The sequence below is a fragment of the Chionomys nivalis genome, chromosome 16 (assembly GCF_950005125.1).
Source record: "Chionomys nivalis chromosome 16, mChiNiv1.1, whole genome shotgun sequence".
Classification (NCBI taxonomy): domain Eukaryota; kingdom Metazoa; phylum Chordata; class Mammalia; order Rodentia; family Cricetidae; genus Chionomys; species Chionomys nivalis.
This window is the reverse complement of record NC_080101.1, coordinates 21,847,051-21,867,518: the sequence shown is the minus strand read 5'-3', so window position 1 is coordinate 21,867,518 and position 20,468 is coordinate 21,847,051. Positions and strand designations below refer to the sequence as shown.

Here is a 20,468-nt window from a genome sequence, read left to right as displayed (position 1 = left end):
CAGCACAAACAAACACACTTTTACATAGTTAAAGTAATATTCCATAACACTTCTGCAATTCTTTGGGAATAAAATTTGCCACAGCAGGAACAGAGGAACAAGGGAGCAAATGATAAATCAGATGAATGGAAAACAGTGACCAAGATGGGAAGTTTCAACACAATTATATTTAAAATTGCATTATGGGGCTGAAGAGATGAGTTCATGGTCAGGAACATTGGCTGTTCTTCCAGGGAAAGAGTCTAAGCACTCACACGATGACTCCCAACTCTCTGTTGCTCCAGTTCCAGAGAATCTGATGCCCTTTCTGGCATCTGCAGCACCAGGGACACAATTGGTGCACAGGCGCACATGCAGGCAAACACCCATACACATAAAATAAAAACAAAATGAGAAAAATAGGGTGGTTGAAGGTAGGTGTGATGGCTCTTCTTGGTTGTCAACTTGACTACATCTGGAATAAACTATAATCCAGGAATAGAGGGTACACCTGTGAAATATTTTTTTTTTTTTTTGGCTTGGTTTGAAGTGGTTAAATCCACTTCTACTCTGGACCTTTGAGATAGGCGTCACATACCTTTGATCAGGATCTTGAGGCAGAAAGACACACACCTATAATTCAAATTTTGAGGTGGGAAGACACACCTTTACTCTGGGTCATACCTTCTACTGGAAGTCTATGTAGCAACATAGAAGGAAGCCTTTGCTCTTTGCCTGCTAGCTCTTAACCTTGATAAAACATCCATTCTTTCACTGTTGTTAGAGCTCACTTCTTCAGGATTCCAGCTCATATTGAAGACCAGCTGAGACGTTACAGCCTTGTGGACTAAGAAACTACTGGATTCAAAGACTTTCCATTCACAGCCATTCATTGTTGAATTAACTGGACTGCAGCATGTAAGTCATTCCAATAAATTCCATATATATATATATACACATATATATATGGAATATATAATATATATATATTCTGTTACTCTGCCTAATATTGGAGGGGAGTTTGATTTGTGTCTTACCTGGGCATTCTCCAAAAGCTCATTTTGATTTAACACAACTCAACAGTTATTAATTTATTTTGAGGGGTTAAGCAATGAACTGCTGTGGAACGATCTTTGTATACTATAAATATGCATTACATTCATTGCTAATAAAAAGTTGATTGGCCAATAGCTGGTCAGGAAGAGATTGAGCGAGACATCCTGACACAGAATTCTGGGAGGAATAAGGGTGGGGTCAGAGAGATGTGAGCCAGATGGAGAGGGAGCCGAGGGAGCAGGAGATGAACGTGCCATGCTAATAAAGGTACTGCCACGTGGCAGAGTATAAATAAGAAATGTGGGCTAATTTAAGAGCTAGTTAATAATAGTGACTATCAGGGAACTGGTTGGCGGGAGAGAAATGTCTCTCTACAATGAATGGTTGACTAAGGGTGATTACACATGCATAGCAGGGGGGCAGAGAGGTGTGAATAAACCCTGTGTTTATCCCTGTGGATAAACAGTATCCCAGAATTTAAATACTTAAGATCATATAGGATTGAAGAATGTAGTCAGGAAGAGAATCCATACCTCCAACCATGCCAGACTGATCAATAAGACATTTCCCAGTGAGTGGCTGGAATATTAGGTACAGTCCTAATGTAGAATTACTTCTCTGCATTAGCACCGTCCACTTGTCTTCTCTCATATTTCACTTGTCAGCCATTGTATCCAAGCAGGAGAAACTGGTTCATTTTAATTCCGTTTTTACTTGTTTTTTAAAATATTTATTTTTATTCTAATGATGGCTGACTATAGTCCACTAGCAGAAAGCATTCCCAAGTTGCATAGTCATTCATGAGGTTTCCACTTCGAGTGTTTTCAGTATAATTCTAACACATTATCAACCTAATCTTAAAAGAAAATCTTTCCTCCCCCACCCTCTCCTCTCGGTTTCTTGAAACAGGTTTTCTCTGTGTAGCCCTAGCTGTCCTGGGACTCATTTTGTAGACCAGTCTGGTTCTGAACTCACCGAGATTAAATAAAGCATTAACAGCATAGTTTAGTGTTCCAGACTAGAATTTTTTCTAGAAAAAAATTATACACACACACACACACGCACGCACGCACGTACATTCTAGAAATGTGTTAAAAAAGAGGGAGAATTACTCATGGAGATTCAGATAGCATAAAGGGGAATGAAATGACTGCTGATAGTCTTTCATGTCCCTCAAAAATATCCAGAGATCATGGGTCCCAGATGACACCCTTTCTAAGCAAATCTGAAAAAGCACTGCACTACCAGCATCTCTGGGAACTTCGGAGCTCTCCAAGACTATGGAAGGAGCAAAAGGAGGATTTGATCTTGGAAACCACTAAATGTCAAACACTGGAGGGAAAAAAAATCTGGTTTTTATTTTTAATTTAGTTGAGATTTTTAACATATTTCCAAACAACTCAAAACAGCATTGATTACAAATCAACCAATGTTCCTTTTCCCACTTCTAGGAGTAAAGGAAAAGGGCACAATCCCAATTGCCCAAGACCAGAGCCCCAAATGTTTTTGACATTACAGTTTACATTGGGTCAGAGAGCAAAGGGCATCAGCTTAACCCCTGCTCCCGCTCCTTATCTGGTTACCTATTCATGTAGTTGTAGGGAACCTAGCCCCCTTTCCCTCCTTCCTTTCTGCGTTGTTTTGGGAGTTTTGTTTTTAGATGTGTATGTTTCATGTAAAACATATTATACACAATATATCCATGTGCATACATATATGGTTGTACATGACAGCTGCACATGCACCAGGGTTTGCATAAGTTCAGAGGACAATGACCTAAGGTTCTCAGGCTTGGTGACAAGTGCTGTTACCTGCTGAACCATCTTCCTGATCTCTTGTTTGTTTAAAACTCCTCTGCCACTATTTGATCTTATCTGACCACTACTTTAAAAACAAAATGTCAATGCAGCTACTGCAGAACTGTGATCTCGTAAAACATTTTTTTCCAGCCCTGAGTTCAATACTACAAAACTAAAGTAGTAAAAGTCAATTATGGGATGGAGAGAGACTGGTTGCGTGTTTGCTGTGCAATCAGGAAGATTGTGGTTTGGATTCCTATACATATGTGCAAGTACACCTACATATATGAACACAAACACATAGAATAAACACAAAAATACAGAAAATACAATTTTTCTATTGGTAGTATATTAGAATATTACATTATTTGTATACTGGTGTGAGTTTTTTCTTCTCATTTTTGATGTATTTTCTATTTTCTAAAGCGTGGTTACTGCAGAAATCATACAATTTCCATGTTAAAACAAAACTCGGCAAGAGAGGGAGTCTCATGTTTCTTGAAACTTTAAACATGTAGTTTATGTAAGACCACTTATGTTGAATTGCTAATGATTTTATTGGGTTTTATGCAAACACACATCCAACTAAGTAAAACTGGTTACCTTATACCCTTTGCATATCCTAAGTTTTTTAAAATAGAAAGCTTTCGTGTATGTCTGGCTATCTCAGTAAACAAACCAACCTGTTCCCTTCGGAACCGTAAGGTCACTATTCCGAAACCCTGTAATGAGCTACGTGTAAACCAACGACGCCCTCCAGAGCTACTGACAGATATGCAGAATTGTTCTACAGAAAGGTGCTTCACTGCCAGCTTAACGTCATTTCATGACCCTGAGACCATGCTACTTCTGAGCACTGTAGAGATGAGGAAGCTTTCAATCACTCCAGACAGCAACATGATCCCCAAGTGACCCATTCACTTAGGCACTATGACCAGCACTGCTCTGGGGTGTGGAGGAGCAGCGTCTATCTTAACAGTCACATGAAGTGTACGTCACAGTCGCAGCCATGAGTGTTTCCAAACTGACTTCCCACCTCTTTACTTCCAGTATTATTGTATGGGAAACATGATAATCAAATTCTGTAACGTCAAACCCAAACGTTTCCATGCTGAATCTCGTTCTCAGAAAACAGGAGCTGTTATGTCTAAACTTCAGGGCTCCAGTCACCAATACTTTGAAAGTAATTCATGACGTAATGCCATTGCTGTGTACCTAGTAATTATTAAAGGCTGTGACACTTTTAGACACTGTCATGTGTCAGGGTATGCACCCGTGTGCAGAGCAGGCCAGAGCAGGACCTGCCTTTCTCTGTTCTCCACCTAATTGCCTTGAGGTAAGGTATCTTACTAAATGAGAACCTCACTTTTTTGACTAGTGGGCCACCCAGCTCTAGGTATTCACCTGTCTCCACTCTCTAACTGGGAAGTACAGGCACTTGTAACCATGTTGAGCTTTTTGCATAGGAACCGGGATTTAAACCTAGGTCTTCAGGCTTACAGGTCAAGCCATCTCCGCCACCTCAACTACTTTTTCCCAGTGAATCTGCTGAAATTTATATATGCAATTAATCATGATGATTATTTTTTCTTCAAGGAAGTTCCCAAATGAAAGAGAATAAACAATTTCCTATGCTTAAAATCTTCCTATAACAATATTTTATATAATTACTAATTTTGACATTCAGATCTATCTGGCAATCTATTTAAACAATCTCTACAAACTAAGTACATCAAAGTACAAAGATGTGCCAATCTAATAACTAATTATAGGTACCCTAAGGCCACCTTCAAGGTTATAGAAAAGATGGTTTGAGATATGCTTCGTTTTGAGACTATGCAAAATAGAATGTGGTAATAACTCTTTAAAACTTAATAGTCTTTTTTTCAATTCTACCACTCATTTTAAGAAAATAATAGATACAATGAAGTAAATTTCAAGAAGTAAAGACAACAGACTTTAATGAATCTGCTCTAATCCAAGAGATGAACCCAGAATACAGTGTACTTTCTTTCATTTTTAATCACGAACTAAACACAGTGAAACGTCTTATGTATAGCAGACATTCACAGTTAACTATCTAATACATTTCCTCATTTGCGTATGTATCTATAACAATCCCTCACCTATGAGCTTTAATAAGATTGGAATATTTTATTGCAACTACTACTTTATCCATATAACGGACAAAGAAACATCTGAACTTGAGATGCCCTCCTATCTTAAATCCAAGTTCATTAGCATTTTTGTGTGATAGGTAATCCTGGTTGTCAACCTGACTGATCTGGAGTCAACTAAGAGAAGCAGCTTGCCACTCTACTGAGGGATTTTCTTGAACAAATATCTCAAGAAGGAAATGTACCACACATGTGGGCAGAACCCATGCAGAAGGAAGGTTTGGCTTTCTGCCTGCTTGTCTTCACCCCACTGGCAAGTGCACCTATCCTGTTCCTGCCATAGCTGCACTGCTTCTCTGAGAACCAGCTCCATCAGGCTGCCAGCATGGTCTGGAGATGAGCAGTTCTCCAAAGAATCCTCCAGGCCCTCAGCAGCAGGCTGGCTGAGACAGTCAGCCTCGTGGACTGAGCAACCCTGGGTTCTCAGCCTGTCCAGTATGGAACAGCCACTGATGGACTACCTAGATCCTAATGCAAGCTAATCTGATGAACCCTTTACATACATATTCATCCTGTCACTCCTGTTCCTCTCAAGAGCCCTGACTATAAGCATCAGAATAAGAACATTACATAAATTACCAAAACTTGATTTTATTGGGGGCTGGCGGGATAGCTTTAGCAAATATGAAAATGTTTTCTTTGTTGATTCTCCATGAGAAAAAAAAAAAAGATATATTCTTCTATAGGAAAAAACAAAAAAGTAAAGGGAGGGAGGTTTGAGAAGAGTTCTGAAGGGTAGCACTTCACAAGGTTTGTTGGCCACCTCAGTGAGGAGAGTACAAACATCTCAATGCAGTCAACTGCTGACCTGCTCAGTAACCCCAACTGATTTTCAAATTGGGAGGCAAATTACCGGCAACGAGTTCATCAAACTTAGATCTGTCTTGAACTGATGGAACATTATAGAAGTCAAGAACATCTCTGACCCTGCACATCTGGTGAAGCCTGGAGTTAGGCACTGCATGGCCCAAGTCATCAGCTAGATGTGCCAAGAGTCTGAACTTCACATGACCATCATCCAGGGAGATGTCTTGCCAATTACTAGGAAGAGATGAACCAAGAACTTCTTTAAGACAGGATTCCAAGCGACTCTGGAGATCGTCAGGAGGTGTGTACGCTCGGCTTCGTAAGGGCGGACACACCAAAACAGGTTCTGTCTTCACTTCTTCCACTGCCTCAGCCACCACTGGCTCCTTCTCCTTTCTGGAATGATCAAAAGCAAACATGTGAATCTTTGGCTGATTATCTTAATGAAGCTAATAAACATTGGACTGAATCTTGCCTTGCAATCAAAATCAAATACTCTGTACTTGAGACTTTCTGAGCAGAGTGGAGAGCAGAAAAGATAGAATGCTCACCTATCCTTCAAACACATACAGTTGAATCAATGTTTAGAAGAGAAAACGAAAGTTTAGCATACATTTTACATACGTGTAAGAATTCTAAAAATAAGTAAACAACAAAGATAAAGCAAACTGTTCTATCTAGGAGCCTTAATCCTCTGTCTCAGTTTGGTTTCTACTGCTGTGATAAAACACCATGACGAAAAGACACTTGCAGAGGGAAGGGTTTATCTTACAGTTCCAGATCACAGTTCATCACTGAGGGGCGTCAGGGCAGGAACTCAAAGTAGGAACCTGGAGGCAAGAACTGATGCAGAGGCCCCGAAGGGCTGCTGATTACTGCACTGCTCCCATGGTTCACCCAGAACTACCTGCCCACGGGTGGCACCTCCCACAATTTTCCGGCAAGAAAATGTACCACAGGCTAATCTGGTAGAGACATTTTCTCACTTGAGGCTCCTTCTTTCAAATGACTCTAAAACTTATATCAATCTGACATAAAACTAGTCAACATATCCTCCAAGAGCTATCCCTAAATTTACCTCCCACCAATTTCTTATATACATTACAGGCCTGTACAAACTAAACTATATCCTGTTTTCCAAACACACTTCCACTTTCCTGAGACTTGTTAGCTGAGGTTATATATCCTTTTGATATATCTTTACTTACGGAAATTATGCTTACCCTGTAAGTCCTAAGAACTTTAACCTGATACTCTAATCAAATGTTAAGTTCCCTTGATCTTCACAGCAGTCTACACTGCCCACTGTATCCCATCCTATACAAGTTTCAATTTTGATTATACACTGCCTCACTTACAAGATCAGAACTTCTCAGTCCCAAACATTTTCTCATTTTTTTATTGGACAGTTCCTTGCTGTGTGTGAGGGGGCCATTCTACTAAACAGTTACGATCCTAGGGACATGTAGCTCTAATCAAGAAAGAGTAGAAAGCAAAAGCCAGTCAACAGCAAATAAGGGACTGAAGAAAAACAAAACAGCAAAAAATCCCAAATAAAGATTGGAATCCAGTATCTTCATGTGATAACACATTCAAAAAAGAACTAATGCCAGCCCTCTGACATTAGGTCTCCCTAAAATGGGAAGAAATACTTTCAAATTCATTGTATAAAACCAGGATACTAAAGCCAGACAAAGACAGCACAAGAAAACTACAAGTCAATCTCTCTGATGAACAGAGATGCAATAATCTTCAATAAAATAGAAGCAAACCAAATTCAGTAACACCTAAAAGAAGACTACACTGACTAAATAGGACACTTGCTTGTACTGCAAAGTCTGTTCAATATACACAAATCAATAATATATGCCACAGTAACAAAATCAAATAATCATCTCCAAAGAAGCAGAAAAGGTGTCTGATAGAAAGCCTAACCTTCATCCATGATCAAAGCTCTAAACAAAATAGGTAGAGTCTACCACAATCAGATAAATATAATTTAGAAGCCCAAAGATAAAATCATAATGGGAGAGGGAGAACTATTAACAAAACAGTTTTCTGAGGTACAAGCAGGGGTGCTCAGTCTCAGACATTTTTGGAGGAGTCCTTCCTATGTACACTGGCCTTGAACTCATCATTCTTCTGCTTCAACCTCTGCAAACACTATAGCATCATACTAGAAGACATAAGAGCCTCGAGAAAAGAAAAAGAAATATAAGGCAACCAAGTTACAAAGAAATAAATTTGTCTCTGCAGATGACAAAAGTCTCTCAGAAGAAAACCTCAGACTGTGCAACACATACAAGAAATTGCTAGAACTAATAAACCAACCCAGTAAAGTTGCAGGATACAAAATTAACATTTAAAAAAAGTCAGTACTTTGGGGCTAGAGAGATGGCTCAGCGCTATAAGAATTTGCTGCTGCTTCTCTTCCAGAGTTCAGTTCCCAGCATCCACACCAGCTTGCTAGCTCACAGCTACCTGTAACTCCAATCTCAGGGAATCTGATGCCCTCTTCTGGCCTCAAAGGGTATGATTCATATATACACATATATACATAAATAAAATCAAGTTTCTTTAGAGAAATAATAAATTATTCCAAAAGAAAATCAAGAAATTAAGTTTGTTTACAATAGCAGGAAAAAAGAAAATATTTAGGAAAAAAAATAACCCAAGTTGGTTAAAAATCTATACACCAGAAACTGTAAAACACGGATGAAAGAAACAGAAAACACACATAAATGAAAAGACATCCCATGTTCGTGGACTGAAGAATCAGTTTTTTATACTATTTTATCAATATTGTTAATATTGTTAATATGTCTGCACTACTTAACATATTGAACCCAATTTCTAAAAAAAAAATCAAATGACATTTTTCAAAGCCATATTGAGCAACCTTAAATCATGAATAGCTGTAGCAATCTTGAGTATGAACATCCTGGAAGAAATCATACCTTACGGTTTAAAATTCTATCCCAGAACTATGGTGTCTGACAATAAATAAACAGCAATGATCTTTGTGTTTTCACTTAAAAAAAAAAAAAAAAGGCTACAGAGAGATGGAATTAGCCTGACTGCAGAAATCTCTTCTCTATGCGTATATACATCAATACATCTATTTACACCTTACAGAACAGGTAACTAAAAAATGAACATAACATCAACGGCTCCCCTCTTACGAGATCAAAGATTTGATCTAATTAACCACTACACCTTTAATATCTACCATATAGCAGACACTAAAATATTTGCTGAGTGAATAACAGAAACATGAACTGGGGACATTTGACACTAACCAAAGGAGAGCTATTAAAGACACGAGGTGATGTCTCAAAATCCGAACCTCCGATATTTGTTGTCCCTGAGGTCCCAGCGGTTAAGTTTCCATGCCCTAAATATTAGCTAGATCAGAGAGATGGACCCCACATGATGCAGTGGGTAAACTATAGGTAAATAGGGATTCTACAGGCACCGTGCGTGTGCATCCCTTCGGTGGTCCTCAGGTCCTTCGCGAGTCACAGTGCTGCTGCGTGAAAGAGACTTGGAGCACTGTACACACTTAAGAGAAATGGAAGGCGTTTACAAACTACTTGTTGTATGCATCGATGAAATGGGGGGGGGGGGTAGGGGTAGGGACCGCTAGCGAGCACGGTGGTGGGGGAGAGACACACAACGTTGTGCGGGAGCCTTTATTTCTGATTTTGCTAAACACACCCCCCGCGAAGGAGCGTGGCTTACTGAGCACCTAGGTTCACATGTTAGGTTGATCCGTCCAGTGTGCCTTTTACACGTGGTTGATGCTGCTTACTAAGAAAAGGAAGAAGCGAGGGAAAAGTGCAGCCATTACGGAGAGGCTCTGCCAGCCGGGGAAACGCAGGCCGAAGCTTTGCGCTCGGACCTCTCCTCCACGCTGACTTCTGCAGGCTAGGGACCAGCGACCCATCTTAACCCTCTGAGCTCGTCCCTCAGCTTCTGGCGACTTTCGTGGGACGGATCCCATTGAGAAACCCCCAGCTTTACCTGGATCGAGACCAAAAGTCCCTACGTGCAGCCAAGGCACCGTTCCACAGCCAGCCTCTGCTAGCAAACCGGCACACACACAGCGCCGCCATCTTCGACAGGAGTCCTCCCTGACACACCTGATCAGCTAATCAGATGCGAGCTTACTGCAGCGGTCCCCGTGGTGGCCTATTCCGGTGCACACCGGGAAATGTAGTCCAGTTGCCATTTGCGGAAGAAGGAGGTGGCGCGCTGTCGATGCATATTGGGAGTTGTAGTTGGAGAGGTTCCGTGACCGTTCCGGGTAACGCCTTCTGGTTCAGGGGGTGGTCTGTTGTAGCACTGTAGACTGTGAGGTGGAGAAATTGGCAACAAGGAGACTACATGAGGCCTGAAAGACTGTACAGTCGGGCAGGAGACGTGGCTCGGAGTTGGGGGTCAGCCAGGCGCAATGTCTGATATGCCCCTGGGAACGTGACCGCTCCGAGACCGATGCAGGACCTCACCGGACACATCGAATGAGCCTCGTCTTGGCGGGGCCTAATTTCCAGCAGTCGGCTAGGCCACCATTGCTGTGTGGCTGCTGTTCCGGAACGAGGAGATGGCGACCCCGAGCCCACTGCTGGAGCCAAAGGTGAGCTGCGCCTTCCAGAGCTCTCCGTTATTTCGCCGCTCCCGAAGATGACCAGGCCGCGCATCATCTCGTCCCCAGTCCCCATCTGCTGGCAGCCAGCTCTAAGGGAGAACCCCAGCCAACCGCCCGTGTACCCCTTCCTTCAGGGTGCAGTTAGTTCACTTGCAAACTGTCCACGGGCTCTTTTTAATTTTTCTTCCAAGAGCAATTTGATAAATCGGCTGGAGAAAATTAAGACTGCCCCAAGTTAGTTCTCATTTGTGAATTTCCCAGGCGAGGCACTTTTTTTTTTGCCCTCCTGTCTTCTGCAGCTGGCATGATGTCCGAACTCAAGGTGGATGCTTAGGGACTTAATGGACTTGAGCTGGTGTGGGTAGACCATTAGAGAGGGACTGTGAGGTGAGAGAGTTTGGTGAGGTCTCGAGGCTGTTAACCAAAATTAAAATAGTAGTGCCATTACTGTGTAATATCTAAACCCGAAAGGGCCTTCAGTTTGGAAGGCACGGGTTCAGATCAGTTCCTTTCCAGTCTGAGGGTGCATGGCTGTACCAGTCAGTTCTAAGAATTGTCACCTTTTGATGCTATTGCGTGCTTTGTTCCTCCTAGTGAATGGGACCATGGTAAGTGATAGCTTCTACCACTTGCATTGGTAGTATTGGCCCTGAGACAACCGGAACTGACTACCGAAATCACTGTTTAGGCAGTCGCTGACATTTGAGGGTGTGGCTATGTTTCTTCACCCAGGAGGAGTGGGATTATCTGGATCCAGCGCGGAGGAGCCTGTATAGAGATGTCGTGATGGACAGTTACGGAAACCTGCTCTCGCTCGGTAAGACTGTGTTGTTTCTCTAACACATCTAACAAGTTGCTAACACTCATGGTCAGAACGCTTCAACCGGCATTACTAATGTCAATACTGTTTCGTTCCAAAATTCTGATGCAGCTTTCTCAGCCCTTAATTATTTCCATGACTCTCTTATCCCTAGCTTCTTTGTAACCAAAATGCAAGGTTTCCTAGCTTCCTAATCTCACACCGATATTGCTGTGTGCATTTCTTCCTGGTCCGTCTTCCCACTGCTTTCCTCCCACCCCTTTTCACTGCCTTCTGGAGCCTGCGTTTCCTCACACAGTGTTCCTTACCCCTCCTGGCCTACGCTGAAACCTGGCCCAGCCCCAAGGACAACACTTCTCTGGCAGGCCTCGAGTGGGGGCTGCTCGTTGGTCCTTCCTGTTGCTTTGTCTCAAGGCTGGAAGACCAAAGTTGATTGTTCTCCCAGCTCTTCAGTGCCGCTCCCGAAGTGTCTCTGGCCTCCCGATCACGTCCCCTGCGTCACCAGTCTTACGCTACCCATTCTGTTTCTTACTATCATCATCTGTTAACTGGTTTTTCTTGGAGGGGTTGGTGGGGAGGGGGAGTCTTTTAGTCTTTGCTGAACCCAGTCAGTAAGTGAGCCCCAGTGGATCTCAGTCACGTAGAGTCCAGGCATCCTGCTTTCCATGCTTAGTAAGTGTTCACAGCGTTGATCCTGGTCATAATTTTGTTATAGCAAGTAAGTCTGAAAACACACTTTTCTGTTCTCTGACTCCTTATATCAATAACAGTTGTTGACGATAACTAAATAAAGAGGTGAAACAGGCTTGCTTCCTGCCCCGGTGGAGCTTAACTGTAGCTTGCCTTGCCATCTCTCCTTCCCCTTTCCACTTACACCTATTCATTCTTGATGTCCTTCCTGCCTCTGGGTGTGTTTGTGTCTTCCCTGTGGTTTCGGCCCCTTCCTGACTTGGGAAGGTCTCTTATAATCAGCAGCATGTTGTCTGGCCATTTTGATATTATGCTATGTTTATTATGCAAATTTCAAATCTTGTATATATTAGAAGATCTGTCCCTTTTGCCCCCTTCTACCTAATACCCAAGCACCGCAGGAAAATTTTTCTCACTAAAGAATCAGCGTCCTATAAATGAGGATGGCATGTTTGTTTTGAGACAGGATCTCACTGTGTAGCTCTGGTTGATCTGGAACTCACTTTATAGACAAGGCTGGCCTGAAGGTCACGGAGCTCCACCCACCTCTGCTTCTTGTGTGATGGGAATTTCTAAGGGATTAAAGGCATTCACCATCATACCCACCATAGTGTGCATGTGTGTCTCCTAATTTACATTGGGTTTATATCGCAACAACTTTTTTGTATGTGATAAGCTTCTTTTCCTATTAATTTTAGTTGCAATTTCAAAACTTAAAATTTCCCCATCACTCTGTGGGCTTCACCTTCTATTTCACAGACAAAATAGAGTTCAGTGACATGAATTCTTAGCTCCTGTGCCCCTCGTCTACACACCCTTAAAACAGCTTCCATCTTTTCACCAGAAACAGAGAGGTAGCCTCAGTTCTTGGTTCCTGCTACTTAAAGAAATTGGGAGGATGTTTTTGGGGGTCAAGTCTAGGGCCTTGTTTATGCTAAGCAGCCTTTCTGCCAGCGAGGTGCATCCCCAGTGTGTCGCCCTGCGTAACCTCTGTTCTTATGATAGGCTTGCATCATGGTCTGCCCAGTTTGGGGAAAAAGAAATTTAAGTGAACCAGTGATTTTCTCTTGCTGGTGTGCCTGGCTCACTGCTAGCTGAGCTCCATGGAGGGTATGGGAAGGGTACCTGGCTGACAGAACAGGGCAGTGCCCGGCCTCCCTGCATCTCATATATGGAAATACACACACTGGCAAAGGTAGAGCAGCGAGTCCTTTGGTGATCTTGCTTTCTTCTTTATTTACTCTTAAATATTTCACTGTTCATATTCTCTCCTGCCACAGTCTCTTCATGCTCTTCAACAGACCCCACTTCCGTCCCCTTGACTGGTGCTCCCTTACCCAGAGACTGCTGTTACCCTACTGGTCCAATGCAGGGTTCTCCTCCATTCCATCTGTCTTCCCAAACAGCGCTTTCCTCCTTTAGATCAACTTTTTCATGCTGGTTTTTCTTTAAAATCTTAATAACTACATTGATGATACAGCTGATAGCTAATCACTTTGTTTTTGGCTTTTATTCTATTGACTCATTGCATCTTGTCAGAACTGAGAATCGTTGAGCCTACAAAACCTTGAACTCTGACCGTGTCCCCCCCAGCCATGTTCTCTCCCCAGTTCATGTATTCATTCAGTTAACAGTTATTAAACACTGCACTAGGCCTACAAATTCCAGTTCTTCGCCATTTTCCCATTTTGTTAGCCAAGAAAACTGACCGTTTTATAATTTTTTTAGATAGTAAAGTTATCAACTATGGCCAACAGATCAAATCTGTCCCACAGCCTGTTTTCATAAATCAATTTTTATTGAAAGAGATAAACCATTCCTCGATGTAATGTCTTTAATACTTTTGAGCTGCAGTGGCAGGAACCATTTAGCTAGAATGTTTGGTCCTTTACTGAAAACTGTCACAACTACAGGTCTAAAGTCGATTCACTTTCATGTTACCCTCGGCAGATATTTTCTCAGCTATTATATCATTAGCCTTATTTAAAGATCTTATCCATGCTAGTCTAATCCAGGAAGGAGATTTTTTTAAATAGGGACATATCTATGATAGAATATATAGGCATCATTATAGCTGATCAGAATAGTACTGAAAAGTGAAGTTGACTCAGTTTCAAAAAGTAAGGAATTGTACTATAACAAAAGACTGTAGCCTGGATGGTGTAAACACTGTTATTTAATCTATCTCTTTTTTTTCTTTCCTTTCCTTTCTTTTTTTTTGTTTTTTGTTTTTTGTTTTTGAGACAGGGTTTTTCTCTTTTTTTTAATGAGAGCTGTTTCATGCTACTCTGTATGCCCTTCATGTCAAGCAACCTAAGCAAGTTTTTCTTCTTATTTTTGTTTTTTATTTTCATGTTTATAGGTGTTTTGCCATGGGTGTCAGATTCCCTGGAACTAGAGCTACAGACAATTGTGAGCTACCATGTGGGTGCTAGGATTTGAACCTGGGTCCTCTGGAAGAGAAGTCAGTGCTCTTAACCACTGAGCCATCATCTCTCCAGCCTCTATTTATCTAGTTCTGTAGACTAGGAAGTTGAAGCTCAAGGTGCGGATACACTGAGTTCTGATGGAGACCCTCTGCAGTGAAAAGGACTGCCTCCTTTGTCCTCGTGTGACCTGGGGAGGAGGACGTTTGTCTTTGTTCTCACAAGGACTCTGGATTCTATCCTGAAGACCCCACTTCCTGATCTCATCTAAACCTGATTTCTTTTTTAAGAGAACCCCGTTCTGGCTGCTGGCAGTGGGACCGAGATCTATCCCTGGTGCATGAGCTAGCTTTTCAGAGCCAATTCCCTATGGTGGGACCAAGATCTATCCCTGGTGCATGAGCTAGCTTTTCAGAGCCAGTTCCCTATGGTGGTGGGATACCATACTCCGCCTTAATGCGGGGGTGGGGGGTGGTCCTACCTCAACTTAATCTGCCAGGCTTTGTTGATTTCCCATGAGAGGCCTTACCCTCTGGGAGGAGTGGTCAGGAGGTAGGCTGGCAGGGATGTGAGGGGGATAAGGGGTGGTGGAGATGGGAAAGAGAACTGTGGTGGAATATAAAATGAAATTAAAAAATAAATACATAAAAATTTAAGACTTCAAAGTACATAAAATTGTTTATAGGCCACATTTACATTAATATATGTTCTAATAATGGTTTTGGTGTTTACATTGTAGGCAGATTCCAAAATCATCACAGTAATTTTTTTGTCTTTGTGTGTGTATATGTGTGTGTGTACCTTGGTACTAAGATTACATTCACTTTTATTTCTATAAATAAAGATTATATTTTCATATGAGAGACAGAGAGAAAGAGAGAGAACCCCCTTCCAAATCTTAACACATTAACACATTGGGGTTTAGGATTGCAACAGAGAGGGTACAACATTCAGTCCATGTAACTTTTTTGCCATATCTTTTCCTTGGCCAACTAGTCTTTCTTCCTCTGTCCACATGTTTCTGTTCTTTTTAACCACTGTGTTCACATTCTAGTTGTATTCATTTTAACTAGTTTTTCCATTTCTGGGTTTCTAGAGAGACCCACTTTGAGTCAGCTTGCCTGTTGGAGATAATTTAATTGTGAGCACAGGATGGGAAGACGTAGAGGCATGACATATAATCTCATCAGCACAGGTGGCCTCAAACTACAGTAGTTTTCCTGCTTCAGTCTCTTTGAGTGTTAGGATTATAGGAGCATGCTGCTATTCCTTTTTCTAATCTTGTACCTTTTTAATTACATTTTTTCCTAAGTTTATTATTTTGCTACTACTCTAAAGATCCATCTTTCACTTTTCTATAGTATTTACTAGCATCTAGCATAGACTACATTTTTTCATTTTTTTCCACCAACTATGAATATAGTTTATTTCATTCTTATGAATAGATATCCCAATTCTTTATTCTAGGTGCTGCTATTTACTTAATAACTTGTAATCATTATTAGTATTTTCTCTCCAGTTTCACTTAACGTCATTTCATTTGGTAGTATTTTGTGTCTGATCTATGAATCCTAGCTCAGAACTTAATATTTAGATAGATGGTCGGTAAATTCTGGTTAATAAATTAACTGTAGACTCTCAGGCTCTTTGTCCTTCATCCCTCCTAGGACCCTCTTACGTGTTCTTTCCTCTCAGCCGTTTGTCTGTTCATATCCCAATAACGCTTTCCCATCCTAGGTTTCCTGAACTTGCTGTCTTCTTGCCATGGTATTATTTCTTTGATAGTCACACTGCTATAAAAACTAAACAACAGTAAATTAATCAGATAACTAATGTTAACTAATACTAAACCAAGAATAGTGACACACGTCTATAGTCCCATCTACAAAGAATGCTGAAATAGAATCTCATGAGCCCAAGATTTCAAGGCCAGTCTAGACAATATATCTTGCCTCTTTGTAAGATTGTTTGATAAATATGTATTATGAATTAATTTTAAAACTGAAGTAGTGGACTGGGTAGTGGCAAGCCTTTAATCCAAGTGGGAGGCAGAGGCAGGTAGATTTCTGTGAGTTTGAGGTCAGCCTGGTATACAGAGCTAGTTCTAGGACAGCTAGGGCTGTTACACAGAGAAACCTGTTTCGAAAAACAAACAAACAAAAACCCAAAAACTGAAATAGTAAAAGATAAAACACACATTATTTAGTATGTTTACTAATTAGTAGGTTGGTTTATCTTTGTGACCTTGTTTTTCTAATAATTTCTCTTTGCCATGAAAGAGCTTGCCTGATAATCATATTTTTTATTTACAAATATTTCAGATGTTTTAAACAGAAATAAAGATGAAGAGCCAGCTGTGAAAGAAGAAATTGAGGAAGGCATAGAACCAGCAGGTGTAATAGTAACAAGAATCAAAAGTGAAATTGACCAGGATCCTACAGGTGGAGAAACGTTTGAACTTGTTGGTAGGCTAGATAAACAAAGAGGGATCTTCTTATGGGAAATACCACCTGAATCTCTGACCCAGGAACAGAAAAAGTTCAGAGGACACGCTAATGTTCGAAAGAGACCAAACTCGGAAGAGAAGTGTCATAAATGTGAAGAGTGTGGAAAGGGTTTTGTCCGCAAGGCGCATTTCATTCAGCATCAGAGGGTCCATACTGGTGAGAAGCCTTTCCAGTGCACCGAGTGTGGGAAGAGCTTCAGTCGGAGCTCCTTTGTTATCGAACACCAGAGAATCCACACGGGGGAAAGGCCCTATGAGTGCAGTTACTGTGGGAAAACCTTTAGCGTCAGCTCCACTCTTATCAGACACCAGAGAATCCACACTGGAGAGAGGCCTTACCAGTGTAGTCAGTGTAAACAGAGCTTCAGCCAGAGAAGGAGCCTTGTTAAACATCAGAGGATCCACACAGGCGAGAAACCCCATAAATGCAGTGACTGTGGAAAAGCCTTCAGTTGGAAATCACACCTTATTGAGCACCAGAGAACACACACTGGAGAGAAACCCTATCACTGTACCAAATGCAAGAAAAGTTTCAGCCGAAACTCACTGCTCGTGGAACACCAGAGAATCCATACTGGAGAACGGCCTCATAAGTGTGCTGACTGCGGGAAAGCTTTTAGATTAAGTACATACCTTATACAACACCAAAAAATACACACTGGGGAGAAGCCTTTTCTTTGTATTGAATGTGGGAAAAGTTTCAGTCGGAGCTCATTTCTTATTGAACATCAGAGAATCCATACTGGTGAGCGTCCTTATCAATGCAAAGAGTGCGGGAAGAGCTTCAGTCAGCTTTGCAACCTTACTCGTCATCAGAGAATCCACACAGGAGATAAACCCCACAAGTGTGAAGAATGTGGAAAAGCCTTCAGCAGAAGCTCAGGACTAATTCAGCATCAGAGAATACACGTCAGGGAAAAGGCTTCTCCATACAGTGAGGCTAAGGAAAGTTTTGATCCTAATGGCAGTCTTGATGCACAGCAGGACGCCTACCCCAAGGAAAAATCTTACAAATGTGAGGAGTGTGGGAAAACCTTCAGTGTCAGTGCGCATCTTGTACAGCATCAAAGGATCCACACGGGTGAGAAGCCCTACCTGTGTACTGTCTGTGGGAAAAGCTTTAGTCGGAGCTCGTTCCTCATTGAGCATCAGAGAATCCACACTGGTGAGAGACCTTACTTGTGCAGGCAGTGTGGCAAAAGTTTCAGTCAGCTTTGTAATCTTATCCGACATCAGGGTGTTCACACCGGTAATAAACCCCATAAATGTGAGGAATGTGGGAAAGCCTTTAGCAGGAACTCGGGTCTCATTCAGCACCAGAGAATCCATACAGGAGAGAAACCTTACAGGTGTGAGCAGTGTGACAAAAGTTTTAGTCAACAGCGCAGCCTCGTCAACCACCAGAAGATCCACAGAGAGCTGAGAGCCCAGGAAGTCTACGAGTGTGACGCTTGTGGTGAAGCCTTTCATTGTCAGCTGTCTCTAATTCAGCATCAAAAGTTGCATATTCTGTGGATGCAGTAAAATTAGAGACACTTGTGTGCCCAAACTTGAGACTAGCTACCGAAGTGCAGTTTTAGTATGGCTCCAGTGTGGGTCAGATATAGTGATAAAGCAATTTTTCCTTGGCCTTGTGCAAATAGTTTCAAAAGATCCTATAAATAGTGGGCAGTGCCTGTGGAAAACTGACTTAACGATTACTCTTGGTTTTTGTACCCACAGAGATTTGTTGGTCTGTCTAAACCTAACCTTTTAGGGGAGTTGACTGGACAAATCATAAATGTTCTAAAGGACCAAGTGAATTAATGCAAGGGAACTAGGAACAACTGATAGAAAGTGGAAATAATTCAGGAAGTCTTGTGTTCCCATCTCCTAGAGTTACCCTTCAGTTCTACAAGTCAAACCTCAGTGAGTAAGCAAATGTAATTTGGGAAAGTCCAGATATGTTCAAAGTCACCATACACTCTTTATCGCTGTCTAAAAAAGTTGTGTGGAAAATTAGTTGTGAAAGGTGGAAACTCCCCTGCTTCCCTGGGTGATAAAATGAGTGGATCAAGTTGTAAAGGTCTTTGTAGGCAATTAAACCAATAAAGTTGTTATAAGGAGTATTTGGGAGTCTTCCCCTGACCCCCAAAATGGGCTCCAAAAGATAGATTACTGGTTTATTTTGTGTTGTGCCATCTGTGAAACCTGTTTGTAATATTATATCAATATAAATTTATTCCTGCATAATCAGGAACATGTGAAAGTGTACATATTTTGATTACCAAGAATTGGACATAAAAAAGACCTAAAGTATATGCTAAAAAGTTTAGATATTTTGGTATTTTTTTAGGTTTTATGGTAGATTTGCATCCAAGTTTTAAATCTTTGTTCTTGATTCTAGGTCTTTTTTTAGTTAAAACTTATATGCTTATTAATTTATATATCTTAATCATTAAAACCTGTTTGGGTTTTGGCTTTGTGTTTTCAGTTGCTTTAGGGTAATATCAGCCCTAGTAGACTTCCATGTTTTGAAAATCAGAGTGGAAGGTTTGAAGAAAATTCCTATTGTTCTCTCTGTGATGCATTAGCATTTTTCTGAGTACTTTAACATAAGATTAAATCTGGGTACTTCAATACCTGAGCATCAGAACCTTGACCCTAACGCTGGTAATTTGAGCAAATGTTTTTCTACATACCACTGTCTTAATTAGGGTTTCTGTTTGCTGCCACAAAACACCATGACCAGAAAGCAAGTTGGGGAAGAAAGGGTTTATTTGGTCTACATTTCCACATTGCTGTTTATCACTGAAGGAAGTCAGGACAAGAACTCAAACAGGGCAGGATCCTGCAGGCGGGAGCTGATGCAGAGGCCATGGAAGTGTCCTCCATACTGATTTGCTGCCTATGGCTTGCTCAGCCTGCTTTTATATAGAACCCAGGGCCACCAGCCCAGGGATAGCACCACCCACAATGGGCTGGGCCCTCCCCCATTGATCATTAAGTGAGAAATGCCTTACTCATTGACGGCACTTCTTGAACTGAAGCTTCTTCCTCTTTGATGACACAAGCTTGTGTGGAGTTGACACACAAAGCCAGCCAGTACAACTGATCCCTTGTCAACTTGACACACAAGCACATCACTATTAAGCAACAATTCTTCCTTTCTTATTCACCCCCAAGATCTCGCATAAACAAGACAAATAACTTTCAAAGTCCCACAGTCTTTACAAATTCAAATACATTAAAATTTCATCCCTTTAAAATATCCAATCTCTTAAAAAATTCAAACTCTCTCAACTGTAGGCTCCAGTAAAATACATTCATGCAAGAGGGAAAAATGAGGGCACAGTCACAATCTGAACTAAGCAAAACCAAACTCCAGTAGTATAAATAGTTCAATGTCCAGTTATCTGGGATTCACTCCCGATCTTCTAAACTCCTTCACAGGTATTGGGTCACTTCTCCGGCTCTGCCCTTTGCAACACACACAGCTTGTCTTTTAGGCTTCAGCTGACCCCACACTACTGCTGCTGTTCTTACTGGTCTTTCCTTGGTACTGGCTTTCCCAAATATTG

The 20,468-nt window shown here is 41.4% G+C and overlaps 2 protein-coding genes across 3 annotated transcripts; one reads left to right on the top strand and one right to left on the bottom strand.

Annotated features, from left to right (window-relative positions):
• Positions 1-2,368: 2,368 nt before the first annotated feature.
• Mrpl50 (mitochondrial ribosomal protein L50) lies at positions 2,369-9,946 on the bottom strand. Its single transcript, XM_057790235.1, has 2 exons — positions 9,842-9,946; positions 2,369-6,214 (listed from the first exon to the last, which is right to left on the bottom strand). Exons 1-2 carry the CDS (start codon positions 9,931-9,933, stop codon positions 5,824-5,826), a joined length of 483 nt encoding a protein of 160 aa, XP_057646218.1. The 5' UTR covers positions 9,934-9,946; the 3' UTR covers positions 2,369-5,823.
• Positions 9,947-10,157: 211 nt separating this feature from the next.
• Positions 10,158-19,366, top strand: Znf189 (zinc finger protein 189). 2 transcript variants are annotated; one of them, XM_057791216.1, is made up of 3 exons: positions 10,158-10,454; positions 11,202-11,283; positions 16,724-19,366. In XM_057791216.1, exons 1-3 carry the CDS (start codon positions 10,422-10,424, stop codon positions 18,430-18,432), a joined length of 1,824 nt encoding a protein of 607 aa, XP_057647199.1. In that variant the 5' UTR covers positions 10,158-10,421; the 3' UTR covers positions 18,433-19,366. The 2 variants fall into 2 exon arrangements, with proteins under 2 accessions (XP_057647199.1, XP_057647198.1); XM_057791215.1 differs by having other exon boundaries at positions 11,199-11,283.
• Positions 19,367-20,468: the final 1,102 nt, after the last annotated feature.

Coding starts and splice junctions, on each gene's coding strand:
- Mrpl50 (XM_057790235.1), bottom strand. CDS start 9,933: ATGGCGGCGCTGTGTGTGTGCCGGTTTGCTAGCAGAGGCTGGCTGTGG. Junction 6,215..9,841: donor GACTTTTGGTCTCGATCCAG/GTAAAGCTGGGG, acceptor TGATCATTCCAG/AAAGGAGAAGGAGCCAGTGG.
- Znf189 (XM_057791215.1), top strand. CDS start 10,422: ATGGCGACCCCGAGCCCACTGCTGGAGCCAAAG. Junction 10,455..11,198: donor GCCCACTGCTGGAGCCAAAG/GTGAGCTGCGCC, acceptor TTCTTCACCCAG/GAGGAGTGGGATTATCTGGA. Junction 11,284..16,723: donor CGGAAACCTGCTCTCGCTCG/GTAAGACTGTGT, acceptor CAAATATTTCAG/ATGTTTTAAACAGAAATAAA.